Below are 16,356 nucleotides of genomic sequence, written 5' to 3' on the forward strand. Positions count from 1 at the left end.
CTTTCATAGCAGCCATGATGCTATCAGGGCCTGGCTTTGCAGACAAGGGGAATCTGGAAGAGAAGGGAAAGAGCAAGGGAGACAGAGAGGTAAAGAGTGTTGTATCAAGCACATGTGTCAGAGGCGTTTGAACCAGAGTGCCTCCATTTTGAATGAGGGCTAGGAAAATGAGGCTTGGACTTGCTAGTCTGCATTCGCTGAAAGCTAGGCATTCATTCCTAGCTCTAGATGTTTATGGTTAAGGGAACAAATTAATAATGTTTACTGAACAGACCCAGACTTGAGAGTGTCCAGATATCCTGATATCTGGAGAACAAAGGCATTCCTACTTTTGCTTTAAAGATAATAATATTGATTCTTGCAAATGTATTAAGAAAATTAATCCTTTGTCACAAACCCTTGTAGTAGAGCACATCTCTCCATATATACAAGCATTACAAGCATTGTACCTAGGTTGGATATGTTCCTCTTCTCATTTTCAGGAACACCCTGCTGGAGTGCAGTGGCAATCTCAGCTCACTGCAACCTCTGCCTTCCAGGTTCAACGGATTCTCCTGCCTCAGCTTCCGGAGTAGCTGGAACTACAGGTAAGAGCCACCTTGCCCAGCTAATTTTTGTATTTTTAGCAGAGACGGGATTTCGACATGTTGGCCAGCTGGTCTTGAACTCCTGACTTCAGGTGATTAGCCCATCTCAGTCTCCCAAAGTGCTGGGATTACAGGCGCGAGCCGCTGGGCCCGTAAGAAAAGGAGCTTGAAGCTGCCTCCTGTCCCAGCATCACATGGCACTTTACTTTCTTAATAAACTTGCTTTTACTTTGTACTGTGTACTTGCCCTGAATTCTTTCTTGCATGAGATCCAAGAACCCTCTCTTGGGGTCTACGGGACCCCTTTGCTGTAACACATGGGCCTTGGGCTGGTCTCCAAGAGTAAGAGGGCAAGGTACGGAGCATTCTTGCAGCTGTCGCTGACCCGGGCAGCTGCTTCGCCTGGCTAGTCTTGACCAACTTACTGGATTTAAATCGCCTAGTGACAGCTTTTCCTCCAATATTTTCGAAATGCTCCCAATGTCTTCACGTTAGAACAATCCAGATATAGTCTTATGGTTAAACCCTTTTGGGATTTGTGAAAGTAGAGTCCTCCCACCGTTTCCTTTGCAACGCTTTGGCCCCGACCTCGATCACCCAGGCAGCACATTTTTTCCGACACCCCGCCCCCAACCAAGGGAAGAACAGAGACATCTCCAAACCAGCTGCCTTGCGCCAAGCTGTTACAAAATAGAGCGACGAGCTCCCGGTTTATGCAAACATATTTGGCTCGGTGTCTAGGATCTTTTTTAAACCCAGAAGGGGATCACAGAAACACGGCCGCGGTGCTGTGTCTGCCCGTCTGAAAGGAAGTTCTGCAAGCCGACCGACTTAATTGGTTTCACCGGGGTCGGGTCGAAAGCACCGGAAAGTTACAGGCACACAGTATATGCTCAGCTGTGTTCAAGAAATAACCTATTGATCACTGTCTTAAGCTTTGTTTCCTATCTGATTTTTTTTTTAATTTCCACGAATATTTATGCTTTTACAAACTGTTTGTCAATCATTTCCTCTCCAGAACCTAGAGGGGCTTGCCCCGGCACGACCTCCGCCCCGGGTGCGTACCCGTAGGGGGCGTCCTGCCCCCGCAGCTCCTACGGCTTCGCAGGGCGGAGGGGCCCGCGCGCCCGGGGGCGGGGCGTAGAGGAGGCATTGTATTCTCCAATTGGCTGTCCGCTCCTCGTGACGACAGGTCCCGCCCCCCGCCCCTCCTCCGCATCCGCGCCGGGGAGCGGCGGCCTTGGGCTGAATGGGCGCGAGCGCGGCGCCGGGGGCGGGCGGGGGCGCGGGGTCCGCGGTTGGCGGCTGGCCGGAGCCCCCTCCCTAGTATGCGGACGAAGGCGGCGGGCGGCGCGGAGCTGCGTCCCCTGCAGCCGCGGACCGAGACAGCGGCGGCACCTGCAGGCCGAGGTACATGGCGCAGCCCCCTCCTCGGCGTCACGGGGGCTTCTGGGCTGGGGTCTGCGGCGGCGACCTGTCTCGCCCGGCCTCGCTAGGCGATGCGTTTCCGCCTAAACGCCGCGGGCAGCTTCCAGAGCACGGCGCCCCCAGGCGAGCCCGGCCGGGGCGCGGGCAGATGGTCGTGGTCCCTGGCCGTGTGGACCGGGCGGGGGGCGCCGCGGCCCTCGCAGGTGTGGACGCGGTGGAGGGCGGGGCGGACAGCTGGGTGTCGGGTCCCGCCGCATTGACCCTGTCCCCGCTGCTTTCCGCAGCAGCTCTGGATTTAATTCATTGCTGGAAGCTTCGGAGCCGGCAGAGGCGACTTAACGCATTTTCCTGGGATGGGCTTAGGGGACCCCCTGCATGGTTACTACCAGCTCCCGAAACCGCTTTCTGCATCCATCAGGGAGGCGTGATGTGGGGCCGCTGGTAGAAATTTGCCGGTGACCTTCTCTGCACCCTCTCTGCAGCCAGCCCTGCGGAGAAGACAGGTTTTGGCGACCTTTTGGTTTCTTCTGAATTGTAGCCGTGGCTTGACGCGGGCATGCATTCACTGTTAGCCCTGCGTGTGTAAGTAACGCAGGGTTTTCCAAGAGCATCCCGGAGGAGCTCTGCCCCACACCAGCTGGGTGACCTTGGCAGACACTGATCCCCCTGTGCGGCTCGGGCTCTTGGTCACTCCTGGGAGGCTTACTCTACAGATGATCGAGGTCCCTTCCAGGCCCTGGGTTTTTCTAATCATAAAAAATACGTGTACGAGGGTAGACGTCCTGCAGAATTACTAGCTGACTCAGAAGACAAATTTGATATCCTCATGTCTTAATTCATGTATGCAGCCTTTGCTTAATTAGGCATTGTTCATTTAAAGGGGAAAATGGTTTTATGTGCTGCGCTTCATCTGGCACCGGTGGTTGCCTGCTGTTCGTGCCAGGGCCGTGCTGGGTGTCACAGAGAGGAAGGAGACTCATCTCCTTTAGCTGCCCTCCCCTGGGCTTATGGCTGCTAATCCTTTTCTATGGAAGGATGCAGCTGCTGAAACTGTGGAAGAGAAGTCGGTTTCTGCTACATGAAGGGGCACAGACTTGAATACAATCAGAACACGGTGTGGTTTCACTTGTGTAACCCTGAGAGCTTGACAGCTTCGAGGAGTGTCTAACATTGCTGCTAGTCACAGCCTGGAAGCACCTGAGTTCCAGCTGTCACTTCAAGAAGGAGAGATTCATACTAACTGCCAGAGCATGTAACCAGCATGTCCTGAGTCTTTCACTGGTGTGCCCGTTACATGGGTGCTGCTGTTTTTGTAAAATGAAATGGCGCTTAGATATTCTTAGTTGGTTAGCGTTTCTTCATCAGGCAAGAAGAGAAATAGGTGCGATGGGAAGGCATGAAGGGGCTCATGGAAGAGAGAGAAGGCTGGCAGGCATAAATCCTGAAACCTCACATTTGCGACTATTTGGAAAATTCTTACAATTTTGGCATAAATTGTAGATTGTTGCATGTCATCAAAATAGATTGGTGATGATTGTTAAGGATATATCCATGGCAGAATAAGGACACACTCTGTTCTTTGGTTTGCCTCCTCTAGTTCTTCCCTGCTTGCCTAGTGGGACTATCTGCAGCGGTGAGGGAAATTTATCTAGCAGGTTGGCTCTTGGGAGGCAATGAATGAAAAGAGGTTGGGGAGTCCTCTGTGGGAGTCCATTCCAGGTCCTGGGAGGCTGAGATGGCTGTGTTGGAGCCAGCAGTTTCTGGGAGAAGGGATAAGGCTTGCCTTCCACACCCTCCTGGTTCCTGAGGATCGATTTAATCCGCACTGCCTGTGGACACAGTGCCAGAGGGCATGCTCCCCATTTTTAGTCTAGCTGGGAAGCTTTGGCAAAGGTAAAACAATTGGGAATATACATACGTTAATGATGATGGGAGCTCCCTAACTGCTGAGGAAGGAAAAGCAAGGGCTGGATCAGTGTGGGTGGCATAAGTTAGCCAAGGCATGCAAAGAGGTGAATCACAGGCCTGGTATGGGAGGAAACCATAAATATGATGGTGACACGCAGGCTGGCCCAGGAGAGAGCCAGCTTAAGCACATGTGCAGAGGAGAAGCAAGTGAAATGCATAAGAGCAGGAGAAAAATCAGTTTTGAGGCTTCAAGGACACTACCAGGCTTGTCTTACCTGGACACCAGACAGACAAAGCTTTATTATTATTATTTTAAAAATAACATAGATACTAGGAAAGTAGACATACCATAAGTGTCCTGTTCAATGAATTTTCCAAACTGAACACGCCCATACACTTGCACTTAGATCAAGAAACAGACCTGTCCGGGACCCTGGGAGCTCCCCATGTGTTGTACTCTGGTCGCAGCCTCCCCCAGGATCAGCCTTGAACTCCTGGACTCAAGCAATCCTCCTTCCTTAGCCTCCTCAGTAGCTGAGACTAAAGACAAACACCACCAGACCCAGCTAATTTGTTTATTTGATTTTTGTAGAGATGGCTCCCACCATGTTTATCCAGGCTGGTCTCCAACTCCTGGCCTCAAGCCGTTCTCCCACATTGGCCTTCCAAAGCGCTGAGATTGCAGGCAGGGCAACTATGCCCGGCTAGTGTATGTCTTCTTTCCTTAAGCATTGAGTTTCTGAGAGTCACTCATGATGCTGCCCGTAGTTGAAGGATATTCACTCTCATTGCTGATTGGGCCATTGGGAGAATATACCATATTCATGTATGGTATATTGTCACGTATTGTCTGTGAACATTTGGACAGTTTCTGTCACGTATTGTCTGTGAGCATTTGTCTGTTACAGATGGTGCTGCTGTGACCACTCTAGTGTCTGGCTTTGATACATATGTGTGTGTGTTTCTGATAGGTCTGTACCTAAGGAGTGGTACTGCTGTTTTGGGAGCCTTGGACACAGCTATTTTATTTCAGTTTTGGAATGACCACATTGGTAGTTCCTCACTGTTAGCTGATGAGGGTGACAGTTCTAAGGAGACTGGGGCAGGAATCAGGAGTCCTTCTGGCAGTCAGGATCAGTTTCTACCTGGCTGTGTATGGTGTCAGTAAGTGCAGTTACCTCTAGGCTGCAGTCTCCCAGTGGGCCAGGCAGCAGGGCAAGCTGGGCTGTGGGAACCGTTAGCTCCCTAGGAGCCTCTAACCTAAGGGAAGAGTTTCTCTGGTGAAACAGCCTGGCTTGGTCTCAGCTCCCACTCTTCTTGCTGCAAACAAACCCCTCTTCTCTGAGCTCTCTTAATACTGTACTTTCTATACTTTATGTCTACTTCTCTGGCCTGCTTTCTCTGCATTTCTGCTAAAAATTATCCATGACCTAGAGGAAAAGTCCACTTCTTATTTGGGTTTTTGAGGCCATGTAAAACATTTTTGTTGTCCCATTATTACAGCATGGAAAAATATTCAGGATTAAGTTATTGAATGGCTCACCAACTCTTATACCCATGAATTCGTTCCTTTTTTCCTTTAATTTTTAACAGCTGGAATTGTAACAGTTAAATATCATGTGATAGGATGGGATCAGTTTGATAGAAACAACAGATTAGAAAGGTCTACTTTGGTAGAATAGTACTTCTGTCTTTTGACTATGAAGGCTGTTTTTAAGACCATGTCTTCTTCATAATTCAGGGCTTATGTGTATTGAGTTCTGAGCAGAGGTAGTTTTTCTGTTACATGTGCCATTTCTTCCTTGGCCTTCCTCTCTTCTCCTCAGCCTCTGCGTTTTCATCCTCTTCTGCCCTATTCTTCACCCACTTTTTGCTTTTCATAAACATCTTATTCATATCTCTAATCCATACCCTAGCAGAAGAGAGGACATGTGCAGCCTCTGATACTCTCCTCTGTTTGCTTATCACTTTCTGCAGTCCAGTTGTTGCCACCCAGGACTGGGGGATTGGTGTGGGCTTCTTGCTCATCCTTCCTCTAGACCAGCACTATCCAGTGGAAATACAACCTGAGCCACATGTCTAATTTTATATTTTCTAGTAACTACATTTTAAAAATGGGAAAGAAACAGGTGGATCAAAGTTTCCGTTTCCCAAAAAGTTTCCGTTTCTAAACTCTTATGCACCTAATAACACAGCTACACACTATGTAAAGTAAATTATTAATGAGCTCCTTTACATTCTGCTTTTCACACTAAGTCTGCCCCCTGCCTGCCCCCACAAATGAACCCACAAGCTACAGAACGTAGATAGGACAGAAAGAAATCAATGCTTTCCTACTCACTTTATTCTCATCTATTGTAGACATGTTATATATAGTAAACAATGTAATTTCACCACAGCGCTATGTGTTTGGTGCCATTATAATCCCCATTTTATAAAGGAGGGTATTGAGGAACAGAGGTTAAGAAGCCATAGGGGTCTGAGCTGGGTTCAGACTCTGGCAGTCTGGCCTGGAGGTGGTAAATGAGGCTGTCATAACCATGTCTTTGTAGTCTGTAACAGCTACTGGCGAAATTGGTGAGGATGATCTCAAGGGCCTAAGATGGCTCCATCCTGTCAGGTGAGTGTGCTCCCAGCAGTGCTGTCATCACTTGCTTGGAGCTCCATCGCAGCCTCCTAACTGGTATTGCCTCGTGAGAGGATTTCTCCGTCTCCAGTCCAGCCTCAAGAGAGGTCTTCAAAATTCCACTTTAAACTACCCCACCACCAGTTGCTCCCTTTTATTCCTAGAGTAAAATTGCAGCCTCCTGTGGCATGAACTACTTGCTTTTCTAGCGTCTCAGGGTGCTGTGCTCTCCTGGGTAGACCCTTTAGGCACACTGCACTTGGCATTCTGCCATCCTTCCCTACTGTCTGGCCCTGCTCCCAAGGCACTTGCCTCTCTCATCACACGCCAGTTCCTATTCAGGCCTGGGCAGAAACATTCTTTCCTTTGGGAAGCCTTTCCTAAGGCACACATTGTATTAGTCCGTTTTCACCCTTCTGATAAACACATACCCCAGACTGGGCAATTAACAAAAGAAAGAGGTTTAATTGGACTTACTGGTCCACATGGCTGGGGAAGGTCTGACAGTCATGGGGAAGGTCTCACAATCATGGCGGAGGGTGAAAAGTACTTCTTACATCACAGTGGCAAGAGAGAAGGAGGAAGAAGCAAAAGTGCAAACCCCTGATAAACCCATCGTATCTCATGAGATTTATTCACTATCACCAGAATAGATGGGAAAGACCGACCCTCATGATTCAGTTACCTCCCCCTGGGTCCCTCCCACAACATGTGAGACTGCTGGGAGTTACAATTAAAGTTGAGATTTGGCTTGGGACACAGCCAAACCTATCATTCCACCCCTGGCCTCTCCAAATCTCATGTCCTCACATTTCAAAACTAATCATGCCTTCCCAACACTCCCCTAAAGGCTTAACTCATTTCAGCATTAACCCAGAAATCCACAGTCCAAAGTCTTGCCTGAGACAAGCCAAGTCCCTTCTGCCTATGAGCCTGTAAAATCAAAAGCAAGTTAGTTACTTCCTAGATACAATAGGGGTACTGGCATTGGGGCAGCCATTCCGAATGGGAGAAATTAGCCCAAACAAAGGGACTATAGGCCCCATGCAAGTTCGAAATCCAGCGAAGCAGTCAAATCTTTTTTTTTAATTTTTTTTGGACAGAGTCTCTGTTGCCCAGGCTGGAGTGCAGTGGCTTGCAATCTCAGCTCACTTTAGCCTCTGCCTCCTGGGTTCAAGTGATTCTCCTGCCTGAGCCTCCTGAGTAGCTGGGATTACAGGTGCCTGCCACCATGCCCAGCTAATTTTTAAAAAAATATTTTTAATAGAGATAGGGTTTCAGCATGTTGACCAGGCTAGTCTTGAACTCCTGACCTCAAGTGATCCACCTACCTCAGCCTCCTAAAATGCTAGGATATAGGTGTGAGCTTACCATGCCTGGCCCAAATCTTAAAGTTCCAAAATGACCTCCTTTGACTCCGTGTCTTGCATTCAGGTCACACTGATGCAAGAGGTGACTTCCCATGGTTTTGGGCAACTCTGCCTCTGTGGCTTTGCAGGGCACAGCCTCCCTTCTAGCTGCTTTCATGGGCTCGTGTTGAGTGTCTGTGACTTTTCCAGGCGCATGGTGCAATCTGTCAGTAGATCTACCATTCTGGGGTCTGGAGGATGGTGACCCTCTTCTCACAGCTCCACTAGGCAGTGCCCCAGTAGGGACTCTGTGTGGGGGCTCAGACTCCACATTTCCCTTCCACAGTGCCCTAGCAGAGGTTCTCCATGAGGGCCTCTGCCCTGCAGCAAACTTTTGCCTGGGCATCCAGGCATTTCCATACATCTTCTGAAATCTAGGTGGAGGTTCCCAATCCTGAGTTCTTGACTTCTGTGCACCTGAATAATCAATACCACAAGGAAGCTGCCAAGACTTGGGGCTTCCACCCTCTGAAGCCACAGCCTAAGCTATCTGTTGGCCCTTTTCAGTCACGGCTGGAGTGGCTGGGACACTGGGCACAAAGTCCCTAGGCTGCACACAGCATGAGGACCCTGGGCCTGGCCCATGAAACCACTTTTTCCTCCTAGCTATCCAGGCCTGTGATGGGAGGGGCTGCCATGAAGGTCTCTGTTGTGGCCTGGAGACATTTTTCCCCATGGTCTTGGGGATTAATATTAGGCTCCTTGCTACTTATGCAAATTTATGCAGCCGGCTTGAATTTCTCCCAGAAAATAGGGTTTTCTTTTCTGTAGCACAGTCAGGCTGCAAATTTTCTGAACTTTTATGCTCTGTTCCCCTTTTAAAATTGAATGCCTTTAACAGCACCCAAGTCACCTCTTGACTGTTTTGTTGCTTGGAAATCTTCCACCAGATACCCTAAATCATCTATAACAAGTTCACAGTTCCACACATTTCTACGTCAGGGGCGAGATGCCTCCAGTCTCTTTGCTAAAACATAACAAGAGTTACTTTGCTCCAGTTCTCAACAAGTTTGTCATCTCTATCTGAGACCACCTCAAACTGGATTTTTATTGTCCATGTTGCTCTCAGCATTTTGGGCAAAGCCATTCAACAAGTCTCTAGGAAATTCCAGTCTTTCCCACGTTTTCCTGTCTTTTTCTGGGCCCTTCAAACTTTCTGCCTGTTTCCCAGTTCTAAAGTATCTTCCACATTTTCAGGTATCTTTTCAGCAATTTCCCACTCTATTGATACCAATTTACTGTATTAGTCCATTTTCATGCTGCTGATAAAGACATATTAGAGACTGGGAAATTTACAAAAGAAAGAGGTTTAATTGGACTTACAGTTCCACAGGGCTGGGGAATGTCTCACAATCATGGTGGAGGACAAAAGGCACTTCTTACTAGCATTGGCAAGAGAGAATGCAGAAGAAGCACAAGCAGAAACCCCTGATAAACCCATCAGATCTCGTGAGATGTATTCAGTATCACGAGAATAGCACAGGAAAAACCAGCCCCCAAGATTCAATTACCTCCCCCTGGGTCCCTCCCACAACACATGGGAATTCTGGGAGATACAATTCAAGTTTAGATTTGGGTGGGGACACAGCCAAACCATATCACACATACACCCCAGATCTTCTGAAACATCATCTGACACTCTGCCCTCCTGTCCAACATAGATAAGTTAAAATAGACCTACTTGTCTGTTTTTTAAAATAAGATTATGAGAGTTTTTTCATTTTGTTTTGTTTTTTGAGACAGAGTCTTGCTCTGTCACCCAGGCTGGAGTGCAGTGGCACTGTCTCAGTTCACTGCAACCTCAGCCTCCTGAGTAGTGGGGACTACAGGTACACGCCACCAAGCCCAGCTAATTTTTAGTAGAGACAGGGTTTTGCCATGTTGGTCAGGCTGGTCTTGAACTCCTGACCTGAGGTGATCCACCCATCTTGGCTTCCCAAAGTGCTGGAATTACAGGCATGAGCCACCATGCCCAGCCTATGAGAGCTTTTTGAAGAAGGGACGGTGTGTGTGTTTCTTATTGCTGCCTTCCCAGGCACATACTCCTATTTGATCAAAAATGGGTTGTATAATTATGTCTGTTGGGGAGCCTGCCCAAATGCTGGTTTCCCAGAGTTTTGGAACCAAGATGAAAAGAGATGTGATTGGGGTGTAAAATCCTTCATGTGTTTTAGTTAGACCTAAATATATGTTGTTGGTTTTAGAAATGGAAACATAACTTGTTCTGAGTTTTAAGCAGCCCAAACAAAATCTCCCTTTGTCTCCTGCACAGTTCCTCCCTCTCCTGCCAACCCTAAATTGCCAGGTCCTGCCAGACTCTGGGTTTTCACTGTCCCAGTCACTGTCCCACCAGTTCCTTTTCTAGGGTCATTACTGTTTTCTGCTTTGGGGCTTTCTATGACTAGTCCTGTTCTTCCATTTCTATAAGACATATATGATTACCGAATACCGTGGGTTGTTGGAAAAACTGCCTGGCAAATTCCCTACCTTCCCTTCCCCACCCACCTGGCCACCTGTTCCCTGAGGAATATTTCTAAGGTCCTGCTTGGTGACATCACTTTTATGCTCCAAAACCTTAAGAACTTTTACCCTTACGCTTTCTGGGGCAGTGGGATCTTGATGATTTTAGGATTTGCCCAGAAGCTTTCCCATCATCTGATACCCTGTGTTTCCCATTCTACTCAAGTTTAGGGAAGAGCCCACACATTGGAGCCTGTGGGTACTGGATCCCAGAATTGCTTTTTGTTAACTGTCAGTTCTGCTTTCGCTTTCTCCTATTATTATTCAGCCCAACTACTTGTATTTCCTTTGGGTTAAGAGGGAAATATTCCATTAAACATTTAGCTTCTAGATTTGCTTTATTTGTGCCATTTATGGGGTTGTCACGGAGCTGTTCTCTCTAGCACACTCTGCGTATATAATGTGCTGTCACACAGGCCCATCGCAGGAGAGCTACTCTGTAAAAGCTTGGTGGGACCCCGAGGGGAGGGGGAATTCTAGGGGCAGTTTCTTCAGTTTACCCCTAGTGTCATGTCTTGCTCCCTTTGGCCTCTTTCTCTTTGAGGGACACCTCTACCTTTGCCATTAAATCACCTTGAGAAACAGTAACATTTGGAGCCTTCTTGAATACCTTCTCCCCTCCGCCTTCCATCTTTAGCTACCTGAATTTTTACACAGGATGGATCTTGGCTGGCCCAGTGCTGTAATAATAGCCCCTCCTGGCTTGGTCACCAAGTTCTGTGGCACCTTCCTCCTCCATATCTCTTGGTTGGCCACCTTCTGACCTTTCTGGCTGTAGCCCAGCTCCTCCATCACCCCTCACTGCACTGATCTCAGTGGCCTTTTGACCACCCCATTCCTTGGCCTCTTTATTCCCAGTATGAGCTCACCACTCCCCCACTTAAGAACCACTTAGGGCCATCCTCCTTTGTATAACTTAAGAGGGCCTGGTTTATTCCTAGCTGCATCTTCTACCCACTCTTCCCCAGGTCCCCTGTAATCTTTCCCCAGCACACACCTATCTTTGTGTCTGGCGTTACCTTCCTTCTGTCTGGAATGCTGCCGTCTCTCTCTGTCCTGTCTCTGAAGTCTTAGTCATTCTTCAAGGACCCATTCATACATCACTTCCTCAGGGAAGCCTTCCTGATTTCCTCTGATGGAGCCTGTGCTTTCCTGACCAGGATGCGAAAGGCGTACTGTAGCTCCTCTATGACAGCATTATTTGGTATTTTGAGTATTTAGGCATTTTCAGTTGTCCTTGCTGGATTATTCATTTACAGAGGAAAGGAGTTGTGTCTTACTTATTTTTATATTCCCAGTGCCTGGTGTATGGAAGATGCTTATGAAATTTTTATTTAAAGGATTGTTAGGTAAACAAAGGAAATTATACAACAAAACAGACCAGCCCTTCTCAGTGTTCTCCAAGAGACTTGTGCCCAGTACTCTCAGGAAACCATTGTATGTTATGAATTAACTTCACTCCTTGCTTCTGGAATGATTCTAGTTATAGATCATTCCTGGGAGAATTGTCATCACCGTCATGATAATGTATCTATGCAAAGAGCAGAGGCTGATAGAACACAGACCAGAATGTTAGCAGTGGGTGTCACTGGGTTGCAAGATAACAGTGATTTTTAAATGTTCTTTGTGTTTTTATATTATTTTCTGAAATTTCTACTTGTGTGCTAACAGGGTTTTAAAAATATTTCTTGGATACGGCAAATTAGAGTTTCTATACCTGTTTCTACACCTGGTCATCAGTTGAGAGGAGAGTTTTTGCTTTTAAATGTAGCTCCTCCCAACATTGTGTCACAGTAAGCTGGGAATCACCAAGCTGAGCCACACAGCATTGCCCTTGGAAAATTAAGCATTGGTATGAGAATGGCTGCAGCGGTTAGCTTTCTGGACTTGGATATCTCTTCTTGCTGCCACTAGACACTGAATTGATGGGCTAAGTTTCTAGCAGACATGGAAGCGCCAATAGATAAATTACCATACTCCCACCTCATATATACTGTATTCTCAAAAGCAAATCTAGAGGGTTTTTTTTCTTAATACCTAAGAGTGAACATAAATGGGGGTTACTCAAATTAAGTCTGATAGAAGAATTCCATGTTAATTTTTGTTCATCACCTACTACTGCTTTATCCAGTCCTAGTTTCATTCCTGAGGTTTGAATTTGTTGTCTCCACACAATCATATCCTTCTCCTGCAAGAACCCACCCGTGGGTACCAAAACAGGTGATTTGATGATAAACAGGGTATCTCCTTAGTCTCTAAGTATCTCCCATCAAGTCACTTATTAATCATGAAGGGAAAGTAGTTAACTTGACAGTGGAAAAACCTGGCTTCTACCACCTTAACCCTTAATCAAATCAACATCACATGTCTCCTGAGAAATGCTTTGAGAAGGGCACAGGATCACTTCTGTGATATTCCAGCCAAGAATGCATAACTTGAATCTGATCATGAAGAAACATTAGACAAACTCCATTTGAGGGACATTCTACCAAATAATTGGCCTGTACTTTTCAAAAATGCCAAGGTCATGAAAGATAAAGGAACTGTTTCAGATTAAAGAAGGCTAAAGGAACATGACAGTGAATGCCAAATGATCCTAGACTGGACCCTGGAACAGAAAATAACATATATTCTTGCTGTTTTTGTTCTAAGGCCATCACTGGGACTAGGGGAGAAATTTGTATAAGGTCTTTAGATTGGATAACAGTATGGAATCGATGCTAATTTCCTAAATATTATGTTGTGGTTGTATAAAAGTTATGTCTTTGTTTTTAGGAAATATTCAGATATTTAGGGGTAGGTGTCATCATGTCTTCAACTTTCAAATGGTCAAATAAATAATATGCACACGGTATAATACTAATGGAATGGCAGCACAAGTGTGGTAACATGGTAACAACTAGGGAGTCTGCTTAATGGGCAGATGGAAATTCTTTGTACTATTTTTGTAACTTCAAGTTTGAAATTATTTCAAGATAAAGTTTAAAAACTGCAGCCTCCAAGTCATGGGTGCTGTGGCCAGTCTAGCATCAGAAGCCACCGTGGAGCTTCTCAGTGTCTGCCCTTTCCATGGTAATTACTGAAGTCATCCCCATAACACTGAGCTTCCTTGCAGAATTTGCTTTGTCTCCTCTGGCGCCATCAGAAAACAGGGTGGAGGGCTGGGCACAGTGGCTCATGCCTGTAATCCCAGCACTTTGGGAGGCCAAGGCAGACAGATCACCTGAGGTCAGGAGTTTGAGACCAGCCTGGCCAACATGGTGAAACCCTATCTCTACTAAAAATACAAAAATTAGCCAGGTGTGGTGGCGCCTGCCTGTAATCCCAGCTATTCAGGAGGCTGAGGCAGGAAAATCGCTTGAACCTGGGAGGCGAAGATTGCAGTGAGCTGAGATCACACCACTGCACTCCAGCCTGGGCGACAGAGTGAGACTGCAACTCAAAAAAACAAAACAGCAACAAAAAAACTGTTAGCTACACTAACAGTGTGGCTTTGCTGGACCAGAAGTTTCCTTCCAGCCCCAGCCACCCATTGTTGCTACTTTTCTAGGGACTGCAGTCCTTATAGGTGTCCTTGGGCTTCTGGTCAACCGTCTCTGACCCACACATTTACCTGGTTTAGGCTAGCCCTACAGCTGCCCCTGAAAGAGGCTTGTCAGGCAGAATGTAAGTTTTAAAATATATTTAAACACATTTGAGGGTGTTCATGCACAGAGATCAGTGCACTTCACCAAGGTAGCTGGTGGAGCCCTTGGAGGGTCCGTTTTACCAAAATCCTCAGCATTTGCCAGTTAAAGATGGGTGTCTCCGCTACCTTGACAGACCTCAGGTTGTATGTTTTGGCAGAAATCACGAATTTACTATGCTCAGCATGATGAAGAGGGTCCTTTTGCAGCCCCACTTTTAAAACCCAGTTTAGGGCAAAATTCTACGCTTCTGGATGGAACCTCTCCTGTGGGGAGGGGAGCGGGTCTCAGGGGCAGGTCTTGGAATCCGAGGAGTATCTCTGCGGTGCTGCCTGTAATCATTTTCGGGTAGGTCTGCTTATAAAAATTTGCAAAGAGGAGTTCCTCTGAAACTCCCCACCCCCAGGCACCAGAAGGAAGAACAATGCTAGGGCTTCTCTTCCTGTTCCTGTCTTTTCCTTCCAGTTCTCCCTTCCCAGAATGTCCTATGTCTCAACCTCCACCCTGTTCTCTCTGCCCTGGTGTTTCCCCTACTCTCTTTGATTTTTGTTGTCTTAAATCCGTGTTCTCCCACTTATTCCAGCTTTCTGGTTTTCTCCACTAGATGGCTATAACATATTAGCATCCATTGAGTAAGCTAAGCTTCATGCTCCTTTTTCATCTTTGAAACGTAGATGAGTGAGAATCGTAACACGTTTTAGTGGAGGAAGGGGCCATAGAAATGTTGTCACCTAACCCTGCTTTTTACAGATTACCAAACCTCCTCAAAAAGATTGAGTCATTTGGTTGTTATTAAATAACCAACCAGTTGAGTATTTCATTTCTTTGCCCTTTTTTTTTTTTTTTTGAACTAGAGTTTCACTCTGTCACCATGCCCAAGTGCAGTGGTGTGATCTCAGCTCACTGTAGCCTTCACCTCCTGGGTTCAAGTGATTCTCCTGCCTCAGCCTCCCCAGTAGCTGAGACTACAGACACATGCCACCACACCCTGCTAATTTTTGTATTTTTAGTGGAGATGGGGGTTTCACCATGTTGGCCAGGAAGGTCTCGATCTCTTGACCTCATGATCCGCCTGCCTTGGCCTCCCAAAGTGCTGGGATTACAGGCATGAGCCGGCCTACTTTTTCTTTAAAAAAAAAAAATCAGGCAAGTGTGATAGCTCATATCTGAAAATCCCAGCACTTTGAGAGGCTGAGGTGGGAGGATTGCTTGGGGCCAGGGGTTTGAGACCAGCCTGGGCAATAAAGTGAGACCCTATCGCTACAAAAAAATAAAAAATGTAGCTGAGTGTGGTGGTGCACACCTATCGTCCTAGCTATGGAGGCTGAGGCGGGAAGATCACTTGAGCCTAGGAGTTCGAGGTTACAGTGAGCTATGATCATGCCACTGCACTCTAGCCTGGGTGACAGAGTGAGACCCTTTCTCAAAAAAAAAAAAAAAAAAAAAAAAGCGATCCAGTTGCCATTTTCTTCCGTGGTAGGGGTGTGACAGTCATTTTATATTGTTCCCCTCACCTCCCCTCAACAAACACATACGGTGGGTCTTGTTTGAAAAAGGATCTCAATCCCTATTTTCCATGTGCCTGGTGCCATCTGGACGTTTGATAAACACCCAATGATTATGATACTTTGACACCTGGAAGATCTGGTCTTCACACTGGTCTCTTGTTAGGACCATGATAAATTTGGGTTAACTTTGTGTAGGGATCTAATTGCAGGTCACTGATCATTCATTCATCTGGGTTCATTCATTCTGAAGGTGCTTGTTAAATGCCTTTTACATACTAGGTACTTTTTAGGCACCTGGATTACAGCAGTGAACAAAATGGACACAGTCCCTATGCTAGGAGTCTTATATTTTAGTAGGGATAGCAGAGAACAGGCAAATATGTATCAGTGGCAATGAATGCTATGAAGTAAAGCAGGAAAGTGAGGGGGTGAAAGTGGTGTTTTACACAAGGTGTCAAGGAAGGCAACTTTTAAATGAAAACCAGGACAGAGATGGTAGGGAGGGAGCCATCTAGAAGGGCAGCACAGGAAGAGCAAGTAGAGCACAAGGCCCCCTTGGTTGACATGGAGTGAGGAGGAGAGTGTGAGAGAGGTGGAAGTGGAACTAGGCTCTGGGCCCTGAGAGTAACTGCCCTCCTGATACATTTACCACTTCGGTAAAGTCTTGGAGAAATCTCATCTGTA

At 46.8% G+C, this 16,356-nt stretch overlaps 1 protein-coding gene across 3 annotated transcripts in view; it reads left to right on the forward strand.

The window, feature by feature from the left end:
• Positions 1-1,810: 1,810 nt before the first annotated feature.
• Positions 1,811-16,356, forward strand: part of ST3GAL5 (ST3 beta-galactoside alpha-2,3-sialyltransferase 5) — a 49,980-nt gene continuing 35,434 nt past the window's right edge. For all 3 annotated transcript variants that reach the window (XM_078348965.1, XM_002757527.7, XM_035272036.3), the window contains exon 1: positions 1,811-1,997. Coding sequence is in view for 1 of the 3 variants with exons in the window: in XM_002757527.7 (XP_002757573.1) it covers positions 1,916-1,997 (82 nt within the window). In the remaining 2 variants the exon portion in view is untranslated. The remainder of the gene's footprint in view (positions 1,998-16,356) is intronic.

Source organism: Callithrix jacchus, chromosome 14, assembly GCF_049354715.1.
Source record: "Callithrix jacchus isolate 240 chromosome 14, calJac240_pri, whole genome shotgun sequence".
NCBI lineage: Eukaryota > Metazoa > Chordata > Mammalia > Primates > Cebidae > Callithrix > Callithrix jacchus.